We start from the raw sequence: 22,283 nt of genomic DNA, 5'->3' as shown, positions 1-22,283 counted from the left end.
TAACACCACATTTTTAGGTGGCTACTTACTATGCAACCTCAGCTATTTAGAACATGACCAAGAACAAGAAAAAGAATTAAAAAACACCCTCTGAGTAGACTAAATAGATGGCAGAGAAATCCATGTACTGTAAAATAGTTCATGTGTTCTATTTAAAGTAGAGTTCTCCAGGTCCTCACTGAGATATTATACTTATTTTTAGACTCAATTCTAATAACTTTGCTTATTCATTCTAGCTTTAGTAGATTAGAATGACCAAAGTGAGAGGCAGATAACCATCTGGAGGCTTGGTATCAGTAAGAAGTAAATGCAGAAAACCTTATGGTGAAAAAAGATCCAGGAAAATTGTTAAATACACCCATACCCACACCCACACACACACATATATATACATTATATATATGCTTATACACACATATGTGTATATATATACATGTATATGCATATGTTTATATATACACATAAATGTATATATATGTGTATATGTATATATATATACATCTATGTGTATACACACACACACTCTTTTCATCCAGTTTGAGGCTACTTAATGTATGAGTAAACAGTTTTATACCACATAGCCCTAGATGACATTTCTACGTAGTGTAAAAAAGTGCTTAAAATAATGACCCTGCATCATCAGTAAGAGATTAAATGTTGTTGAGGAGAAGGAAATGGCAAACTATTCCAGTATCTTTGCCAAGAAAATCCCACAGACAGTATTGGCATGATATGGTTCATGGGGTCACAAAGAGTTGGACACAGCTGAATGAACACAACAACACACTTTGTTAAAGATGGCAGGGAAGTACAGTTTCCTCATCTATAAAATAGGAATAATAATAGCACCTACCTCCAGGGATTTTTGTGAGGATAAAATAAGATTATGTTTGTAAAGTGCTTTGTAATCTTAAAGTGATTCTAGGTTTATATCCCCAAGACATTTGGAAAAAAAGGGAAAAGGACCTATTCGTACAAAAATATTTATAGCAGTTCTTTTTGTGGTGGCTAAGAATTGGACATTCCCCATCAATTGGGGAATGGCTGAACAAGCTATGGTATATGATTGTGATGGAATATTGTTGTGCTACAAGAAATGACTAGCAGGGTGATTTCAGAAAAATCTGGAAAGACTTACATGCACTGATGCAAAATGAAGTGAACAGAACCAGGAGAACATTGTACACGGTAACAACAATACTGTAAGATGAAGAACTGTGAATGACTCAGCTATTCTCAGCAATACAATGATCCTAGACAATCCCAAAGGACTAATGATCAAGCATACTATCCGCCTCCAGAGGAAGAACTGATATTGTTTGAAATACAGACTGAAGCATGCTATTTTTACTTTCTTTCATTCTTTTTCTTTTATTTGAGTCTTCTTATACATAATGACTAATATGGAAATGTTTTATGTGATTGCATATTTTTAACCTATAACTGATTGCTTACTCTCTCAGGGAAGGGAGGGAAGGATAGAATTTGAAACTTAAAACTTAAAAAGTTTAAAAATGGTTTTAATGTGTAATTAGGAAAAACAAAATATATTAAATTAAAAAATCTTAAAGTGATACATAAATGCTAGCTATGATGAGATGATATAGTAACCATAGCCTCAAAACTCATTGGTATGAGACTCTCTTCTCATTGATAGAGATTCCTGCCCCATGCCTGTGTGAGGTGATGGGTAGAGTTGGCAAGAGAGAGGAGAGATCTGATCTCTTCACTTTTTTCAGTCTTTTCAGAGTTCTTCTGGCTTGTAGCTTCAAGAAAGAAGATGAGTGATGCCAACTTCTCTTCAGGTTTCTGAAGAAGCCAACACACCATCATGTCCCTAACCCTAGCTTGCTGTACTAGAAACTTTGAGGAATTTCCTTTTGGATGAAACCTGGGCTCTTCCTCTTGGTTGAGCTGAGTTACCTTGTTCAGAATGGAAGAGGTCCTTCAGTCTGTATTGTCTAATATATATTCTCCTATGTATACTTTCTTTCTTACCTGTTTTGCTATCTGCTTGGGTAAAAGAGTTTCTTTGCTGTTTGCTATGTGTGCTCATTGAGGAACTGGTATTTGGTGGGAAATCAAACCCTGGATTGTGTGTGAGTGTGTGTGTGTGTGTGTAAAAGTATCAAAAAAGCCTCATTACAATTTAATTTTTCTATCCAAAATGATTTTTTTTAAAAAGTGCATGAGCTTCAGTTATCTGTTAAAGCACTATAAGTGAAATCTCTCATTGCCTGATAATGCTGAATGAGTGAGATTACTACTCTCCTTTCTTTTTCTTCTCCCCTTCTCCCTCTCTCCCCTTTCTTCTACCTTTTGATGCCTTTTTTAAAGACTGCTAATCTTAAAATTATAGGTGGAAGGGATCTTAGAAACAGTAGAGTCCAACTTTTATCTTACAGATGACAAAAAGTGAGGCCCATTGAGGTAGAGTGATGCTCAAGTTAGCTAATTTAGTGGCTAAATTAGGACTGGAACCCTCATGTCCTCTCTAGTCTGGTACTTTTCCTACAAAATGGCAACAAATTTTTTGTTTTTATTTTTTGGGGGGTGACATTTAGTAAGTTGACTGAAAATTCATTTTATTTCTTGTTGGTCAGCTTCCAGGGCAGCCTTAGGAAGAGTATTCATCAGATGTGGCTTTTCCCCTTCAGATCAAATCTCAACATGCTGTACATTCTGATATTAGAGGAAAAAATCCTTAGAGTTTTCCATCCGCCCTTCCTTTGAAATTGGTGCATGATTTCTCATGCACATACTGAAGTTTCTCTTATTGCCTATTTAAATCAAACCCTTATGGAATGTTAGCAGGCCTTTGAAAGAAGAAAAGAAAAAAAAACTAAAAAAAGAGATGAGGCAGTATGGTACAGTAGATAGCTCCCTGGATTTGTCAATACAAGACATAGCTTTGTCATAATCAACCTATGTGACCTTGGACAAATCACTTAACCTCTTTAGGCCTCAATTCCCTAATATGTAAAATAAAGGGCTTGGAATAAATGATCTCTTAGGGCCCCTTCAGCTCTAAATCATATGAGGAAGGGGAAAAATTCTCATGACTGTGTTCATTATAATAAAAAAGGAGAGGAGGAGTAAAACTTTGCCCAATATCTTAGCCTCAGTGTAGGAAATGAACTTTTATTTTACTTTATGGAATTGTTACATTGTATTTGGGCAGTTTTGAATATTGCTTTTGTACACTTTCTAATAGAATTTTTTTTACGGCAATTGGGGTTAAGTGACTTGCCCAGGGTCACACAGCTAGTAAGTGTCAAGTGTTTAGTCTGAGGCCGGATTTGAACTCAGGTCCTCCTGACTTCTGGGCCGGTGCTCTATCCACTGTGCCACCTAGCTGCCCCTCTAATAGAATTTTTGTTAAGGAAAAGTGATGTATTATGAATTTGAAACATTTCATTAAAACCTTTCAAAAGTTATAAATTTTAATTATAGTCATAGTCATCCTTTAAAACTAAGGCTAATTGGTGTGATGTCGTTTGAAAATCTTTGTCTAGCTTATTTAACTATTTGACAGACATAATTCATATATATATATTATATATATATAGATATATACACATTCATACATACATACATGCAGTTAATTGCTAGTTGGGTAGGGAAGGACAGGGATAGAGACTGAATTTGTGATTTCATTGGTACTGGGAACTTCTAGGTAAGGTAACTCTCTACCAATGCAAATTGGTACCTTTTCTGCAACTTATGGCTTTAGGAAGCTGATTAGAGCACCAAATGACTAATTAGAACTGTTAAGTGACTTGACCAGGGTCAGAGGTGGTACCTCAGATTTTTCTGGTTTTGAGGCCAATACTTTATCCACTATCCCATTTTGCCCCCATGTAAGGCAGTGATTTATTTATATGTTTTGGGAGGCAGTGTGTATCTGTGGACTTGTAGTCATAGAGACCTGTGTTCAGTTTCTGCCTCTGATACTTACATAGCTGTGTGGTCATGGGTAAGTTGTTGGATCTTTCTGAGCCTCAGCCCCCCTGATCTATTAAATGAGAATAATAATATCTGTGGGTTATTGTGAGGTTGAAACGAGATATCTGTAAGGGTTTTGTGTACATTAAAGTAGTATATAAATGTCAGTTAATCATTTATTTTGTTGCACATTTAGCTCACTTATATCAGATTTATATCAAACAGAAATGGATCCCTGCTGAGCACACTTAGAAAACCACAAATTATTATTATCCATACTATATTGTATTTTTATTTATTTTGTTAAACATTTCCCAATTACATTATAATCTGGTTCAGGCCACATTGAGAGTTCACCTCTAGATTATGTGATCAAGGTAGACAAGATCCATGAATATAAAATCTAGTTTGTTTTATATTCTGGTGATCCTCTTTATATCAAACAAGCAGAAAAACTAGTCCTCCAGATCACAGCCCTATCATTACTTTATCAGGCAGGTGAATTGTGGAAGACTTTTATTAACTTTGAAGTTCTAAGGTCTTGTTGTAGCACATAGACATGGCTTGAGTCTGAAATATTGGCGCATATCTGTGGTAATAGAGTTGATGTGAAGTTCTCATTTACTTTTATACTCTTGGTTGCACACTCTTTCTCTTCATGTAATTTCTGCTTCAGCCTTTCCACTCCTTCAAAAAGCAGTTGGAGCATATCCAAGGAGATGGAAAGGCATGGCAAAAATGGGTAAGTTAGCATAAAGGGTCCTGGGCTTCTTCTGCAGATAAATGAATGAAACATGATGTCCAAGGCTGCCAAAGATAGGACATGTCCAAAGTAGGACAAACCTGTAATCCCTGTCATTTTCAGTAAGCATTTATGAAGCTCCTACTATGTATGTCCCAGGCACTGTGCCTAATACTCTGCCTATCATCTTTTTTTTGTGGACCACTATACTTCTCACTTGGCCCCAGATTTAGTCTTAATTAGATTGTGAGCTCCTCGAGGGCAGGGACTGTCTTTTGCCTCGTTTTTGTATCTCCAGTGCTTAGCATAGTGCCTGGTATGTAGTAGAGATGCTTGATGAGTTTTTGTTGACTATTGACTATTTTCTTCTGATAAAATACTGTTAAACATTGTGGATAAGCCCTCATCTCTGGCCCCTCAAGGCCTTGGCTGATCTTCCATTCTTCTGCTCTCTGGCTCTGTCCTTTGACTAGTTTTTGTCTCTATTCCTTTATTGTTGTTGACAGATGCACAACTTTCTCTTCACACATACTGAGGTTAATATCATCGTGAAGACCCATTGAGTTCCCAGTCAGGCAAACTGAGTGTAGGGCAGGACATAGCTAAACTGGGCTATTACTATTTCTGTGTGTGTTCTGTGCCCTCCCAGCTCTCTATATAAAGCAGCGCAAATGCTGCCTTCTCTCATTCTTCCCTCTTCTCTCCAAATTCTCTTTTGTTTTGTATATCTTTATGCAGAAAATTCTCTTTTGTAATCTTATGTGTGTGATCTCTGCAGAAATGGACAGTATTGATCTCTCCTTCCTTTTGGATATTCTTTGTCCCCCTGGGTCTTTGTAATGTTGTTCTTTCCTGGTCCTTTCCCCTAGTTGTTTTATTATTTTTTTTCTACTCTCCTTTGTGGTGCAATGGATGAAGCACTAGGCTTAGAATCAGGAAGACTCATCTTCCTGAGTTCAAATCTGGCTACAGACACTTACTAGCTGTGTGACTCTGGGCGAGTCATTTCACTCTGCTCACCTCAGTTTCCTCACCTTTAAAATGAGTGGAGAAAGAAATGGCAAACCACTCCAGTATCTTTGCCAGGAAAACTCCAAATGGAATCTCGAGGAGTCAGACAGGACTGAAACAAAACAGTAACATTCTCCTTTGCACAATAATTTTCCATTTGCTATCCCTGTGTGTGGGTATACCCTGGGGCTCTGTCTTGGGCTCTTTTCTTTTCTGACTTGGTATTCCTTCTTGGTGATCTTATTAGTTCCCAGACTTTCAGTTATCATCTCTCTGCAGATGATAACTCTCTAAACTATAGATCCAGAGCTTATCTTTCTCTTGATCTCCAGTGTCTCCTCACCTCTCCTTCAGTGCCAAACTGGTATTGTTAGAAAGCAAGGCTGACCATGTTACTTCCTTGTATGATTCCATGGTGCTTTTATGATCAAATACAGAATCTTCTATTTAGCATTTAAAGCCTTTCACTATTTGACCCCAGTCTATCTTTACAAAGTGATTTTACCTTACCTTTTTTTCACATCTGCTACACTCAAGCCAAACTGACTTCCTTGTTTCATGTGCACACCATTTGCAAAGGCCATCCATCCCCCATGCCCTGAACATTTTCCCTCCACACTTCTAACTCTTGAAACCCTTAACTCCCTTTAATATTTAGTTCAAGGGCCTACTCTTTCTTTTTTTTCTTTTTGCTTTTTGGTGAGGCGATCCAGGTTAAGTGACTTGCCCAGGGTCACACAACTAGTAAGTGTTGAGTGTCTGAGGCTGGATTTGAACTCAAGGCCAGAGTTCTATTCACTGTGCCACCTAGCTGCCCCTCAGGCCTGCTCTTTCAAAAGGCCTTTTTTAATTTCCTAAAGTTGTTAGACCTCTCCTCTGTGAAATTCTTTTGCCTTTATAGTTTATCTGGGATCATTGGTTGTTTTTTTTTTTTAATCAGAAAGTATGGAGTATTTGACTTCCAAATGATTCCCTAGTCTCTTTTTAGGGAGCCCTACATATCTTGGAAGCTTATTCAGGATAATTTCTTCACTGGACAAGGAGAAGATGGAATTCCAATTGATTCTAAGTGCCAAAACCCTTTTGGGAGTGCCTTACTCATCTTGGGAGCTTATCTGGGTTTCTTTCTTTTTTTTTTTTTTAGCTAGTCTACTTGCCCAGCATGGGGTGAATTTAGGACAACTTGTCTAGGATTGGTCTGATTTTTTTTTTTTAGAGAGCAAATCTGTACTATTTGTTCTAGTGTGGCACGAACCAGGACAACTCAGGACAGCCTATTCAAGATTGTACTGCATAAATATGTCTTGGGGGCTGGCCTCACCTCATTTTGAGCTCTTTTGAGGGGAAGCTTGAGGGCAAAGATTTTCACTTTTTTGTCTTTTTGTCCCTAGCATGTTACCTGGCATACAAGGGCTTAATAAATGGGTGCTGAATATAATTGAACTGAATAACCCAAGTCTGCAAATACTTTGCTCTTCTAATTTTTTTCTCTATACTCTTTTTGTTAACTTCCCTTTTGCCTTCAAAAACCCATTAAAACCTCTCTTATAATTACTGGCATATCCTGGAGATTGGGCTTCTTTGGTGTGAAATATAGATAGGGCAAAGAGTGGGAAGGGAGCTGGAAAGGAAGAACCTGTTGTTACTTCTCTGTACTAGATTGGAGTCTTCTTAGTGTCAATATTAAATAAGGAGATTAGGGAGAAAAATACATTGGACTAGAGTTTGGATGTGTCCTCCACTGCCATACTGATGAGGTAGAAAAGAGTGCTTGAGGCAGATGGAGCAAGCAGGACGTAAGATTGGAGTTAAGATATAGGATGTGACCAGTCAGACATGTGATTGAAGAAGACTATGCATTGAAGCCCTTACTGTGGACTTATCTGTGTGCTTTCACAAAGCACCCTCAATTCCAGAACAATTCTTCCCCTCCCCTTTCTTGTTCTCTTTGCTTATCACCTCCAAACTACCTGATATCCCAAGCATTTTGGAGCCATGCCTGCTCCTCCCATTCTCTTGTCCCCTTTGCCCCTATTGCATAAAATTGTATTTAAACCGTACCTTTGACCTGGCTAACCACCTTTGCCTCCTATGGGAAGCAGGGGCCACTCTTGCCCCCTTAGGGGAGCAGGGCCTCTGGCCTATGCTCTGCCTCCCACATGGAGTAGAGCCCACTGGGGCTCTGCCTTATAGGGAGCAGGCCCACTTGGGTGCATCACCCCAATAAATGGCTTTCTTTAACTTGGAGACTATTTTAGTAAATTCTTTCAGGACACTAGGACCTGCACATCTATTGCTCATCATTTCAGGTAGCACCTCAACATTCTTGGGGTTCACCCTAAACTCATCACCAATAGCTACAGAGAAGGTCTAAGTGAATTCTTTCATGCCTGAGCCAGCTCTCCCACCTCTAACCTCAACAATACCAGCCAAATTTCCATATGGCTATCTGACATCCAGAATGAAGAGTAGAATCTTAGCATTTGAAAACACTTTACTGATCATCTAGTCCAGAGGTTCTTAACCCATTTTATTTTATAGACCCCTTTGGTGGTCTGCCAAACTCTCTGAATTCCTTCTCTGAATGTTTTTTGTATAAAATAAAATATATAGGGTTACAAAGGAAACCACCTATATTAAAATATAGTTATCAAAATATTAAAAAATTACAGATTCTGACTCTTTTGGTTTTTGACATCCTCCCAGATGGAGATGCTTTTGGGAGTAGTCAGTCACCTTTCTTCTCCTTGGCCCAGGTGTTTATGTCAGGGTTGATGTTCCTTGAATTTTAAACTTCAGTGGAAGGCTCTCCTCTGATTAGAAACCACACCCTAGTTTTGTATGACTAATGAACCTTTTTCCCACTAGTCACTCATTTTCTATACAGGTGGATTTTATGATTCCTGCCCTCCAAGCCTCACCTCTTGCTTTGTTTGACAGCTCATCATGACTCAGAATCAGGCAGTTGGCAGCTTTCCATGCACAGCTGCACTGAGGGCTGATGTATGTCTGAAGCAGATAGGCAGCTCCCTCGACTGTACTCTTTGAATGTAGACTCTGGCACAGTGGTAGTACAAGTTTATGTCTAGCTCAGAGAGTCCTAAATTTTTATGTCTTAGACCTTTGAGCCATGCTTCTACATTTAGTTCCTTGTTGGAGAGCACATGCCCTGAGGATATTCTAACATGTGTGGCCTGGCAGTTACTCTTCTGAAGGTACTCTTTGAACTGCCATAATTTCTTTCTCGGTGATCATGCCTGGTAGGGATGAAGACAGCCTTCTGAGTCCAGAAGAAAATACACAGTCCTTCTTTGGTTAATCTTTCTTAGTCTCATGTAGAGGTTGAAGAGAGAAGGGAAACACCTACCTCTATATAAGGGCCTGGGGATAAAGAAGAGAAGGCCTTCACATAAAAAGAAGCTGGGGGCCCAGTAGCAGAGTCAGGTACTGAATGAGTAAGTGTGGCTTTGTAATATTGGTTTTTTAATCTCTAAGTGTTTGTCATTTACCCTTAGGCTATTGGGGTGGAGTGAGGGAAAAAGATGATAACTAAAGCTATATGGAATGGGATAGGTTGATTCATGGAGTAGAAGAGTGGATCATGTGAGAGGTCAGCACTTTGAAGGGTAAATTAGCTCCTTTTTAAAATCCAGAATTTATGATGAATTGTTTCAAAAATACATGTGATTTGAATCTTAAAGTAGGCTTATCTAAGATGGCATATGAAAGGGACAAGGAACACTCATGAATTCTTTTTGGACCTTTGTAACATTTTCTGGATTGGCAGGTTTTTCTCATGACTGAAGTTCTTACTTGTGGTTAAGTTACTTGTTTGAGAGATCTGTGATGCCATCACTGTAGATATTCCTTCTACTTACATAGACTAAAGTTCCTCCACACCTTAATAGAGTGGTCTTCATGTATTGTTTCAATGAAAAAAATCAATGTTCTGTTAACAAGCCTTTACAAAATATAGCTAGGCCAGTCTTTGGTAGACAAATAAAACTTTCTGTTTTACTAGATTTGGTTGTGCTCTATGAACATAGTCTTTAGGAACCCAGGGTCATGTGCAGGCCACAAATCAATCAATCAGCAAGTGTTTATTAAATGCCTACTATGAGCCAGGCCATGTGTTAAATACTGGGTATAAAAGTACAAAGAATGGAATAACCTCTACTCACAAGGTATTTACATTTGAATGGGGGAGACAGTGCCATATAAAATATGTATAGCAAAATATAAAGTTAATATATACAAAGTAGTTTGGGTGAAAGAGCATTAGCAGCTGTGGAGGGGATCAGGAAAGGCTTCATGCAGAAGATGGTGCCTGAGTTGCATCTTATAGGAAGAGAGGGACTTTCTGAGGGACAGCTGAGGGAGGAGGAAGTACATTCCAGGCATGGGGGACATTAGAGCAGATTGTGGATTAGGAATATAGTACTAACATTTAGATGTCCTCACACTCAAACTATTTTTCTATGCAAAATAAATAAAGTTTAAAATGTGTTTAAGTGTCTTAACTGAGGCTTGCTTTAACTCTTAAGTGCCTTAACCAACCTACTCACACATTTAAAAAAAAATCTAGTTTACTTGTTTATCCATTACTAATGAGGAACTGCAGCAGGAGAAATGGCTTAAAGGATGTCATTGGAGAAAGATGACTGGAAGAAGAGGTGGGCTAGTTATATAGTCAGAACGCGGGATAACCAATAGATAGCTGTTGTGTTCCATTGGCTTTCACACAATGTCCAGAGATCTGGTAGAAAGTCTTGAGCCTAGTGAGTGGACCTTCTTTGGAGGATTAATGGGAGTACATGGACAAGAATATCAAAGGATAAAAAAGCATGGGTAGATAAAGAGTTTCAGACACAGATCCATAAGGACTCTTTGGATGGATTTCAGGGAGTCTGTAAACTTGGTCGGGGAAAAAAAACGACATCTTTATTTTCACTATCCTTACCTGAAATTTCCTCCAATTATGAGTATAGGCAAAAAAGTTATTCTTTTTTTTTTTTTTTCTGGTGAGGCACTTGGGGTTAAGTGACTTGCCCAGAGTCACACAGCTAGTAAGTGTTATGTGTCTGAGTCTGGATTTGAACTCAGGTCGTCCTGACTCCAGGGCCAGTGCCCTATCCACTGCGCCACCTACCTGCCCCTACAAAATTATTCTGAGAAGGGGTTCATAGGCTTTGTGAGACTGCCAAAGCAGTTCAGGACACAAAATAGGTGAAGAAACTCAATATAATCTAATCCCCTCCTTTAGAGATGAGGAGACATAGGCACTGAGATTGAGTGTGAATTGACAAAAGTCACACAATAATTTCCTAGCCAAGTCTTTTCCATTGTAGCCATGTCATTTCCCTATTTAACTCAGCTAAGAGCATTGCCCATTCTATGCTGGCTCTTCTTTTTTTTTTTTTTTTGGGGTGAGGCAGTCGGGGTTAAGTGACTTGCCTAGGGTCACACAGCTAGTAAGTATCAAGTGTCTGAGGCTGGATTTGAACTCAGGTCCTCCTTACTCCTAGGCCAGAGCTCTATCCAGTGTACCACCCAGCTGCCCCCTGGTTCTTCTTTTTTAACATTTCCACTGTTTTCAGTGACTCCCTGTCCCCACTTTGGAACATGTGCCATAGGTTGTCAATCCTTGACGTTTTAAAGGAAACAAGAAGACAGGTGTTCCTGTGTGTGTGTTTGTTTTTTGATAATAGCAGTTAGCAAGGGGGTGAACAGGAAGTCTGTCCCTAACTTCCTAAACACTGTCAATGGACCACAATTTGAAATGTGTTCTAATTGTTCTAAAACACAATAGACTTACCATGAAATATATAGTGTGCCTTTAAAACCGGATAGTTGAAAAATAGGCTCAGTGGTGACCACAAATTAACATCTCTGTTATATTATATTTTTATTTTGTTTAAACAATTCCCAATTTTTTTCCCTAATAGTATTTTATTTTTTCACTTGCATGTAAAAATAGTTTTTAACGTTCATTTTTATAAAATTTTGAGTTCCAAATTTTTTCCCTCCCTCTCTTCCCTCCCCCTCCCCAAGATAGGTTATACATGTAAAAAATATAGGTTATACATGTACAATTTTGTTAAACATATTTCCACATTAGTTGTGTTGTAAAAGAAGAATTAGAATAATAGGAAAAACCCACGAAAAACAAAAAACAAATAAAAGTGAAAAAAAGTATGCTTCGATCTACATTCAGACTCCATTATCCAATTACATTTTAATCTAGTTCAGAGGAAACTATGGGCCTTGTATTTGATACCTCTGCATAGCCTTTTGGATTTGGAGATCAATTTGAGAGCTCTCTCTCATTCTCTTTTCCTCTTTCCTCATTTTTCCTTCTCCTCTTTTTTCTCCTTTTCTCTCTCTTATTTATCTATCTACTATTTTATTTATAGATAGCTATAACTATACTTGAGCAGTTAGATGGCAAAGTGGATGGAGTCATGGGCTTGGAGTCAGGAAGACTAAAATTCCTGAGTTAAAATCTGGCCTCATATACTTACTAGCTGTGTGACCCTGGGCAAGTCACTTAACCCTGTTTGCCTCAGTTTCCTCATCTGTAAAATGAGCTGGAGAAGGAAATGGCAAACCCATCCAGTATCTTTACCAAGAAAACCTCAAATGGGGTCATGAAGAGTCAGGCTCAACTGAAATGATTGAACAACAAAAACAACTATATTTGACAGTTATGACTGTATCTCTAGAGCTACATCTATATCTCTGCCCCATATCCATGAATATATCAACATAGGTTATCTGCTGAGTGGATCATGCACAGTCATTTCAAACTCCCAAACTGGCTTCCCCTCATCTCACCCTTTACTCCATTCTGTCACCCACCTGTGTTGCTGGTTAATGTGTGCAAAAGAAATAAAAAATGATTTTGGTATTAGCCTAAGTAAAGTGTAGCTAGAGAGGCAAATCTGCATGAAAAATCAATAAAGTGCATTCCAAAGTCAAACATAATTGATTTTTGGATGACTGATGGTTTGGAATTATTCTTTATTGCCTCCTTCTACCTTATTTAGAGCTAGTCCTTACCAGAGAAGTTCTTAGAACTCTTTCTTGGATGTTATTTATTAATTATACTACCTTGTATTTCTGAATCCTTTTAATTTCCTCGATGTGTTTTCAAAGCCATTATTTTCTTTTGCTAATATTAGTATTTAACATTCATATAGCACTTTAAAGTTTTATGAAGCTTTTTCATAACTACCCTACCCTAGGTAGTTTATCTAGGAGGTGTCCATGACTGCTTTATAAGAGGAGGAGACTAAGCCTGAGATGTTAAATCACTTACCTAAGGCCACAAAACAAGTTAGTTATAGAACCAGGAATAGAACTTGTATCCCCTTATTTATTAGTCCTTTTAACTCTACTATGCCACCCTCTCTGAGGTGGAAATTTTGTATGTTCAAATGATAAGACTGACATTGATGAGTTTATAGTCCATGACACTTAGCCTTAATGGGGGAACAGTGCTATTAGATAGCCAAAATAATTTATTTCTAGTCTTGGAATGCTATTTAGCACCAATTTTGTTTGAATATATGCATATTTTTTTTCTTGAGTCTTACAGCATCTCTAAAAGTAATGAAACTATAAAATTTAAAATTTAAAAGGAATTGGAGACTTGATTTAGTGAAAACATATCAGATTTGGAGTCAGAAGATGAGTTAAAAAATCCTGACTTTGCTACTCAAAATCTACAAGCCACGGTTAAGCATCTACTTTGTGCTAGGTGGTGTGAATTCAAATGCAAAAGTAGGACAGGCCTAAATTCTTTCCCCCTCCTCCCTACCAGCTTCTGTTCTACTTTGTATAGGTTTTTTGCAAAATAAACATGTAGTGATGGGAGTGAGGTGAGGCACCAACAACTGGGAGACTAATGAAAGGCTTCTAGATGGAGTTGTTACTTGAAGGGAAACAGGGGTCACCTAGTTGGTGAAAGTGAGAAGGCAGAGCAATCCAAACATTGAGGATAGCCTATTCAAAGGGTAGCTAAGTGGCTCAATGGATAGAGTGCCTGGCCTGGAGTCAGGAAGATCTGAGTTCAAACGTGGCCTCAGACATTTACTAGTTGTGTGACCCTGCGCAAGTCACTTAACCCTGTTTGCCTTAGTTTTCTCATTTGTAAAATGAGCTGGAGAAAGAATGAGTAGGGTGCTTTTGCTGGAAGTGAGGAGGAGTAATGTGTAATTGTTTTGAGATGATTACTTGGAGTTAGATGGTGAATGTGTTCAAATGCCAAGAAGAGTTTGTATTTTGTCTTCAAATCCGTAGGAATTGTAGAAGCTTATAGAGCAAGGAGAGTGACATGGTCCAACCTGTGCTTTAGCTACCTAATTTTGGAATCTTTGTGGTGAATGGGTTGAAGAGGCAAGAGCCAGGATGCAGAGAGACCGATTAGGAGACTATCTTTCTAAGTAAAATTACTGGCAAGATGGTGGATTAGTCACTCTTCAGACTCATTTAGCTCTTCATCCTTCCAAGAAAAAAAAAAAGTACTTCTCCAGATGCAGAGTGATTACAGTTGAATTCATGAGATAAAGGAGACAGAACCCTGGCGAGGTAAAATCCTCATAAGTTAGTGCCAGAAAACTAATTCCAAAAGCACTTGTTTAGCACCTATTCCCCACCACTCTCCACTGGCCTATGGCAGAGGCATGCCTGACTTGTGTGTAGTGCCCATTGAAGGCCTCCTAACCTCACAGAGGAGACTTCCAGGTCACCCTCCGAGTCCTCTCTCCCTCTTCACTGCAATAAGCAGCTGACACTCTCACCTACCACATAAAGAGGAAGAGTGAAAACATGGTGCCTTCTGACTGGAGACCAGCCTGAAACACTTTTTTTTCTGCCCTCCCCTCCATCATGCAAAAAAAAAAAAAAAAAGAAAAAGAAAAAGAAAAAGAAAAAGAAAAAAAAGCCAACAGATACTGATCCAGTCTAGTTGGGAGAAAGAAAGTAAGGAACCTAAGGGAGGAATTAGGGGTGGAGAAGTGGGCAGGATGCAAGGCTATGCTTGGCCTGAAGGAAAGAGTACAGAGACCTAGCAGGGCCCAGTCTTGCTCCTCAGAAGTTATGAGGTCAAGAACGTAGTCTGGTGAATCCTGAATCTCCCAGTGAAAGGAGATTGAATAAGCCTTGTTTTGGAACATGAAAATATTAATTTGATGAAAGTGTGTCTGAAGAGAAGCAAAAAGTCAACAATGTTAAAATGCATACACACAAAGCACACATATACATATATCCCTGTACACGCCAAAGGTATTGAACCTAAAGACAGGATAGACAGAAATTACTTAAGAATTTCCCAGAAGAAATTGACCAATAATTGTTAAAAAAGCGATACTGAACACTCTAAAGCTGGAAATAATTCCAGAAAGCTACCCAAAACTTTTGAATGTAGACAACAAAGTAACATTTGATAGATTTCATACATAACCTCCAGGACTACCTCTTCCCTCATGCTTCAGACTTGAAAATACATGATGGTTAAGTTTAACAATTTCAGTTACAAGCAACACATTTTGCAAGTGGTAGGAGAAAGGCCTTGAAATATAAAAGGAAAAGAAATTCAAATGTAATGGGATTCTAGTACATATGTAGACTGCCTCAGCATATTCAGATAGTATCTTTCCATGTGAAGGATGCTGGAGTAATGGCTTCCAGGAAAATCATGATGATATGTAAGAGATGTTCATTGGGGAGATTTTGGAACATACTCAGACATTCTGTAACTGATTTTGGTTGACTAATCATAGTTGGGAGGAACCTTTTCAATTAGCTGTGTAGTTGGAACTGTTTGTATCTTGGCCTGAATCAACTTTGGACAGTTCTTTACTTTACTATCTTCAGCTGCTCTTTAGTGGTATGATGGTATCTGGACAGAAACCATGCTGCATGGGGAAAGGCTTTGGGCCATATGGCCCGCCAGAAATGGAGCCTTTTCATCCTTTTCTGTTCTAGGTGCAGGGAGTAGCCTCCTACTTGCTTGGAAGAGTGAGCCACAAAAATCTAGGAGTCAGAGGAGCCTGTTGTGGCCAAACTAGGATTGATGCCCATCCTAAAGTAATCTTTAGGACTCCAGGCCAGCAAAAGTACTTACTTGGTAGCTATACTGCATCTGAACATGAATTTGGCCATATTATGCTAAGTTATAAGCCTAATTCTATTACTACCCCCTTTTCCTGGCTGAGGTGATACAATAGAGATTATGCTCCCAAGTCATTAGGGGAAATGTTTGTACATTGTTTTTGGTAAATCTTTGAAGTAAAAAAAAACCCAAACCCTTTATAAAAGGTAATTGATGTTATGAAGTTAAATGAAACTGCAGTGCTAATCAGTTAGTGGAGGAGGAACAAGACAGCCTGTAGAGGCCTGAGCTGAGGGCAAAGAAAAGTGACAATGTCAAACTCGCCAGGATATCTTAGTGCCTTGAGGGAGATATGTAGCTTCCCTACCCTGGGAGTGGGAGGTGGGAGAAAAGGCAAGAACCCATTATGTTACACAATTACCACAGGATTATTCTTTAGCCATAACCAACCATTGAAAGAGTGGAATGATAGATTTTAAAAAATAAAGAAGCCCAACCTTTAACTCATAATGGCATAGCCTGCAAACTTTAGCTTGTCAATTAAAAAAGGTCTGTTCAAAAAAAATCTCTTAAAGAGATTCAGTGACTGGCCCAGGATCACACTGTTAGTAAGCATTTGAGGTGAAATTTGAACTGGAGTCTTCCAGACCACAAGTCCAACACTCTATCTTCTGAACCATTTAGTTTTCTTGAAGAGTGGTGGGTTTGAGGGTAGGGTAAAGATAATTAATTTCCATTTTAGACATTTGAATTCGAGTCACTACTTGAGTGATTTTGAGTGTTATTTAATTTCTTTGGGGCTTAGTTCCTTCATCATTAAATGAACAAGATTCTTAGCTTTTTTTTTTTCCTTCTGTGTCATGGGTTCATTTGGCTGTCTGGTGTAGCCTGTGGATCTCAGAATAATGTTTTTTAAATAATTAAAGGAAATGTTAAATTTCAGTTAGAGGTTAGTGAAAATAAAGATGTAATTTCCCCTCCTTATTCCTATTCATGGACTCCTTAAATTCTATCCATGGATGCCGGTTAAACACTTCTGATAGAGGTAAACAGGAAGGACCCTTTTCACTTTTAATTCAATGTTCCTCTAAAACCTGTACAGTATCTATATTCTATCCCACGGCTCCATTCTTCTCTGTAATTCATTCCATACTGTTTATGAGCACAACCCCTCTGTCTAATATGAAAGAGCAGCCTTAAGCATACTAGCCCTATATGTTTTCTATTTCTCTGATTTTGTTCTTTTTCTGGATTCTGTCCTTTGCTAAATGAATAAACAGGTAATGATACTCCTATAGTTTAATGGATCTGTGTGTCCTCATCATTGTGATTATGCCCATTAGCAATCCAGATCTTAACCAATACATACCTGCTCATTTTGTGACATATCTGTATCTTCCGGGTATTCCACTTCTGGTGATCCTGGGGACCTTTCTATAGATCTCTTGATATTGTAGATGCTGATGGAAAATTATTGCTCTATCTCCTTGTGTGATAACATCAGTGAAAGAAGTGTAGAGCAAGATTTTCCTTGAAAAATTCAAAATTTTCAATGTGCATAATCTATAGGGTACCCTACTCTACTATTACTTTAATTGAAAGTGTAATGCTTAGGATTAAAGAAGGGTGTGTAATGAGTAGAGGGGGGAGAACTTTGCTTAAAGTTTGTATCAATGCCTGCATATAGCCTGCAATGTGTGGACTTAACTGTGGTTTTAAAAATCACTTCTGACAAAGTTTCTGCATTGACTTCCTGATGCTGGGGCACTAGGCTGCCGCTTTGTCAAGGTTTTCTTCACTTTCTTAGAGAAGCTCAATGGACAAGACTGACATCCAATTCAGGGTTGGATTTGAAAGCCAAAATATTCATTTCCTTTTTGGGGAATGAGGAAGAAGGATGAAGGTCAGGGCTTGTGGAAGTAGAGCATGGTGGATTTTAAACGTGTCAAAGAATTGCTGCCTGATTATCATTTGTATCATCTGTAATATTAGTTTTCAATTAAACAGATGACCTATGTGTGAACTTTGAGTTATAAGGTGTAGTATTTTAACAGGTTATTTCACAGAAATTAATTGGGAATTATAGTATATCTTTATAATTGATCAATCAATAAACATTTGTCCAGCATCTGCTATGTTCCAGGCTCTGTGTTAAGTGCTAGGGATACAAAAAGAAGTAAAAGACAATCCCTGCCCTCAAGGAGCAGGCAGTCTAATGTGAGTACAAATAAAAACCTTTCGAAACCTAGGGAAGTCAAAATTTGGTTCAGTATTTTAAATTTCCTGGATTAAGAGGTAGAGAGGAGGCGGGAGGAAAATCATTAACACAGCCTGTGAGATATGCCATTAGTAACTTTGATCTCAAACAAATCAGATTGGCACAAGGTAATGGACTCAGGAGTCTACATTATCCTGATAAGAATACTGGCCTGGAAAATTTTCATGCACTTGACTGTATAGGCCCTACTTACTAGATCAGATAAGTGAAATGTGTTGCTGCCTTTGTGATGTCACCAGTGATAATACCAGCATGACAGAATGAATTCTTCTGAGTTAAAAATCAGGCAGCCATGAGGCAAATGTCCATGGGGCTATGAGGCTTATTTCTCTGAGGCAAGTACTTTAATTGAGAATTTGGTTAGTTAAATAGAATAGACTGGTATCCTTTTTTAGGAGTAGGTGGTTGGGAAGGGTCTGGGAAACTCGCAGTGCAGGTTTTCTCAAAGCAGGGTGGAATTCTGTAAAGTCTTAGTGGAGTGTGAGCTTCCCACAAGGCCTTCTTGTCAGACTAGTTTTGGGTAATAGGTTTGTGTTCAGTGATTGATGTTGGTACTTAGTAAACTCTGGCCATTCTTCCTGAATGTAGGGGTGGGGAGAGGGCGAACCTTTGGTAAGAAAAGAGTTGGTGAAGAAGAATGCTCCCTGGAGGCACATATAGGAGATGTCCTGTGATCTGTTTCTTCTTGGGAGTTTCTTCCAAAATACACAAAACACTATTTAAAAAGGAACAGAGAGAAAGTAGTTATGCTTTTGTCTGAGGGAGTTTTCCAGAGTGGGCAAGGGGAGGAGGTAAAATGCAATTTTAAGGAAATGCCACATTGTTATCCTTTTTAATATAAAATCCAAGAGATTCAAAAGTTATTTTCCCTCAGCAGTGTTTTTTGAATAACCATACTGTGCTTATGTAATGTGTGTGGCAGTTAAATTTTAAAAATTATATAATACTCAGTATGCAGAAGGGAAGACAGGTAAAACACTTGAGCACACTATAGATTCCCCAGAGTACTCCATGTATTAGATGGGGATGGGGAGGTGGGGAATATCTTATCACTGTTCAGGACCAAAAGTGTGAAATTATATATGTGCCATATATCTCTCATTAGCTCAGCTGTGAGATCCCTGGAAGGTGCAAAGCAGGTCTAAACTGAGTGGTGTACTGGTAAGAGACTTGAGGAACCGAGTTTGAATGCTGACTTTGCTGCTACTTGGGGCAAATTACTTCTCCGGGCCTCAGTTTTCTCATTTATAAAATGAGGAGTTTGAAGTAGGTAATTCTCTGAGGTACCTTCTTCTTCTAGACTGATGATTTTGTGATCTTTCCCTTAGGAAATATCTAAAGTGAACTCTGTAAGAAATGAGTGTACCAGTTGCCATCATTATAGAATCTATTATGGAGCTAGGAGTAACTAATCTCAATATTTCTAAGATCTGTTAGTACATTTAGTCACTGAATGTATGGTCTCCTGAGCAACAATAAGTACTTATTAAAAGTTTACAATATGCAAGACAGTGTTGAGGAGTGTAGGAGTGGGAGGGAGATAGAAAGGATAGTTGGCAAAAGTTTTGTCTGAGGGATTTTTCCCTTTCATTTATGTATTGTATAATTTTAATAGGATCATGGATTTAGAGCCAGAAGTTATCTTAGAGATCATCTAGTTCAACCCCCTTATTTTAAATATAAAGAAATTTAAGGCTGGAGAAGTAAAATGATTTGCCCAAGATGACACAGGCAGCAATTAGAGTATAGATAGATGGATTAGATATGTGTGTATATGTATGTATGTATGTACGTATGTGTATATGTATACATATTATACATACTCTCACATACACACATACATATATAAATACATATATTTTGCATATATTTAAATTACTGGGAAACAAACTAAAACCTCTGTAAATACAGTTATCTAGAAGTAGAAACATTTTTAGTTAGAAAAAGTGAAATTCATGAGCTTAAACTGAAAATATCCAAGGTAATTTTCAGAAAGATGTAATCAGGAAGAAATAAATTTCAATTAACTGGAAGATATTTCTTTAACATTATCATAATAGCCTTATTCCTCTTCTAAAACCAAGTAACCAATCAATGCTGGAATGGAAAGTCGTCTAGCTGACTATCAGAACTGCTGTTTTGTGATGTTTGTTACTCTTTGGGAGGATCAAGGAATTATTTCCTTAGCCTCCACCCCTTTCCTTTCTTGTTTGATCTTTGTTAGTCTTACTTTTGGGGGATGTAAGCATAGTGTGTGTGTGAATGCTGCAGGAATCAATGGGCCTTGACTGGGAAGTAAGAATTCTCAAGATAGCCATTGAATTTTGCTGAGAAGTTTGCCAGAGAGGAAGAAGCTGTAAGATCTTTGTTTAGTTAAGTGACAACAGAAACTTGCTAAGTCTCTTCTTGGAATGGAGTAAGCTGTGGAACAAATTCTAAAGGATAAGATGCCATTTTGTCAAAACCACTATGATTTACCTCTTCACCATCTTTAATAGTCCTGGGGCAGATAAACTGGATAAATCTGTATTTATTTATTTTGTTTAAATTAAAAGTTAGCCTCTATGATGGTTGAAGCTATTTTGAATTACAATTTACATCTGATTGTATTATTAGTCTCAACTTTTTCATTTTATATACATTTCCTCTACTGTGAATTAGTTTTTATATTTTTCACAGTAGCTTCTTACTTTTTGGATTTTCCTTATAAAAATTAACTTTATTTCTTCTTGTTTCTTTCTCTTTTAATAGATTAAGAAATGGCATTTCAACAAGCTATCAAAGGAACAGCTCTGGTTGGAGGAGGTGCACTTGCCACTGTGCTAGGCCTCTCTCAGTTTGCTCATTACAGAAGGAAGAAAGTAAGTAATTATACATTTGCTGATTAAAATATGAAACTTAAGACTGTTAAAGTACTGTATATAGGGAGTGTGCAAGCTAATGGGTTTATTTAGAAATTACTGTCAAGGACTTCTCAGTTTGATTTGGAAGCATTAATTTAGAGTACTGTATTAATGATGCTTCAGGTCTGTATGTGCTTTTATTTTTTTAAAGACATGAAAGTCAACATCCGAAATAATTTTACTATTGAGGTTTTGTTTGAGTTCTTTTGCTTTAAAAGATCTCCTTTTAGAAGTGCCAGGGATTTTTCTTTTAGGTATTGTCTAGCTCACACAAACATGCTTATCTTCCATGTACTTGCCCTTGTGAGAAGGGGGAAGGATGGGGGAAATTAAGAGTACTCAAAGGCCATATTTATAAGGCTGGCCCCTTTTCTTTCATGGAATATTATATTCCATGCCCTGCGGTCCCTTAATGTAGAAGCTGCTAAATCTTGTGCTATCTTGATTGTGTTTCCACAACACTTGAATTGTTTCTTTCTGACTGCTTGCAATATTTTCTCCTTGACCTGGGAACTTTGGAATTTGGCTACAATATTCCTAGGAGTTTTCCTTTGGGGATCTCGTTCAGGAGGTGATCGGTGAATTCCTTCCATTTCTATTTTGCCCTCTGGTTCTAAAATATCAGGGCAATTTTCCTTGATAATTTCTTTTTTTTAATTTTTAATTTTTTAATTTTTAACATGTGTTTTTAAAACTTTGGATTACAAATTTTTTCCCTTCCTCCCTCCCCACCCACCCTCATTGAAAAGGCAAGCATCTTGGTACAGGTTGTAGGTGTGTAGTCATGCAAAACACTTCCATAATAGTCCTGTTGTGAAAAACTAAGTATATTTTCCTTCATCCTATCCTACCCCCCGTTTATTCTATTCTCTCTTTTGACCCTGTCCCTCCTCAGAAGTGTTTGCTTTTGATTATCCCCTCCCCCAATCTGCCCTCCCCTCTATCAACCCCCTGCTCTCTTGTCCCCTTCCCCCCTTATGTTCCTATAGGGTAAGATAGATTTCCATACCCCATTGTGTATGTTATTCCTTCCTTAAGCCAAATCCTATGAGAATAAGATTCACTCATTCCCTCTCACCTTCCCCATTTGCCTCCATTGTAAAAGCCTTTTCTTGTCTGTTTCATGTGAGATATTTTACCTCATTCTACTTCTCCCTTTTTCCTTCTCCCAGTATAATCCTCTCTCACCCCTTAATTTTATTTTCCAGATATCACCCCTTCATCTTCAACTCACTCTGTGCCCTCTATCTATCTATCTATCTATCTATCTATCTATCTATCTATCTATCT

General features: G+C 38.0%; 1 protein-coding gene across 7 annotated transcripts in view; it reads left to right on the top strand.

Annotated features, from left to right (window-relative positions):
- The window catches only part of LOC114045805 (glycerol-3-phosphate dehydrogenase, mitochondrial), a 197,641-nt gene that overhangs the window by 22,120 nt on the left and 153,238 nt on the right, over positions 1-22,283 (top strand). For all 7 annotated transcript variants that reach the window (XM_027865986.1, XM_027865985.1, XM_027865987.1 and 4 more), the window contains one exon: positions 20,842-20,951. In XM_027865986.1, coding sequence (XP_027721787.1) covers positions 20,850-20,951 — 102 coding nt within the window. In that variant the 5' untranslated portion in view covers positions 20,842-20,849. The remainder of the gene's footprint in view (positions 1-20,841; positions 20,952-22,283) is intronic.

The sequence above is a fragment of the Vombatus ursinus genome, unplaced genomic scaffold, assembly GCF_900497805.2.
Source record: "Vombatus ursinus unplaced genomic scaffold, bare-nosed wombat genome assembly UNPS02014779.1, whole genome shotgun sequence".
In the NCBI taxonomy this organism is placed as follows: Eukaryota; Metazoa; Chordata; class Mammalia; order Diprotodontia; family Vombatidae; genus Vombatus; species Vombatus ursinus.
Note: the sequence above shows the minus strand (reverse complement) of the source record. Positions and strands in the feature narration are given on the sequence as shown.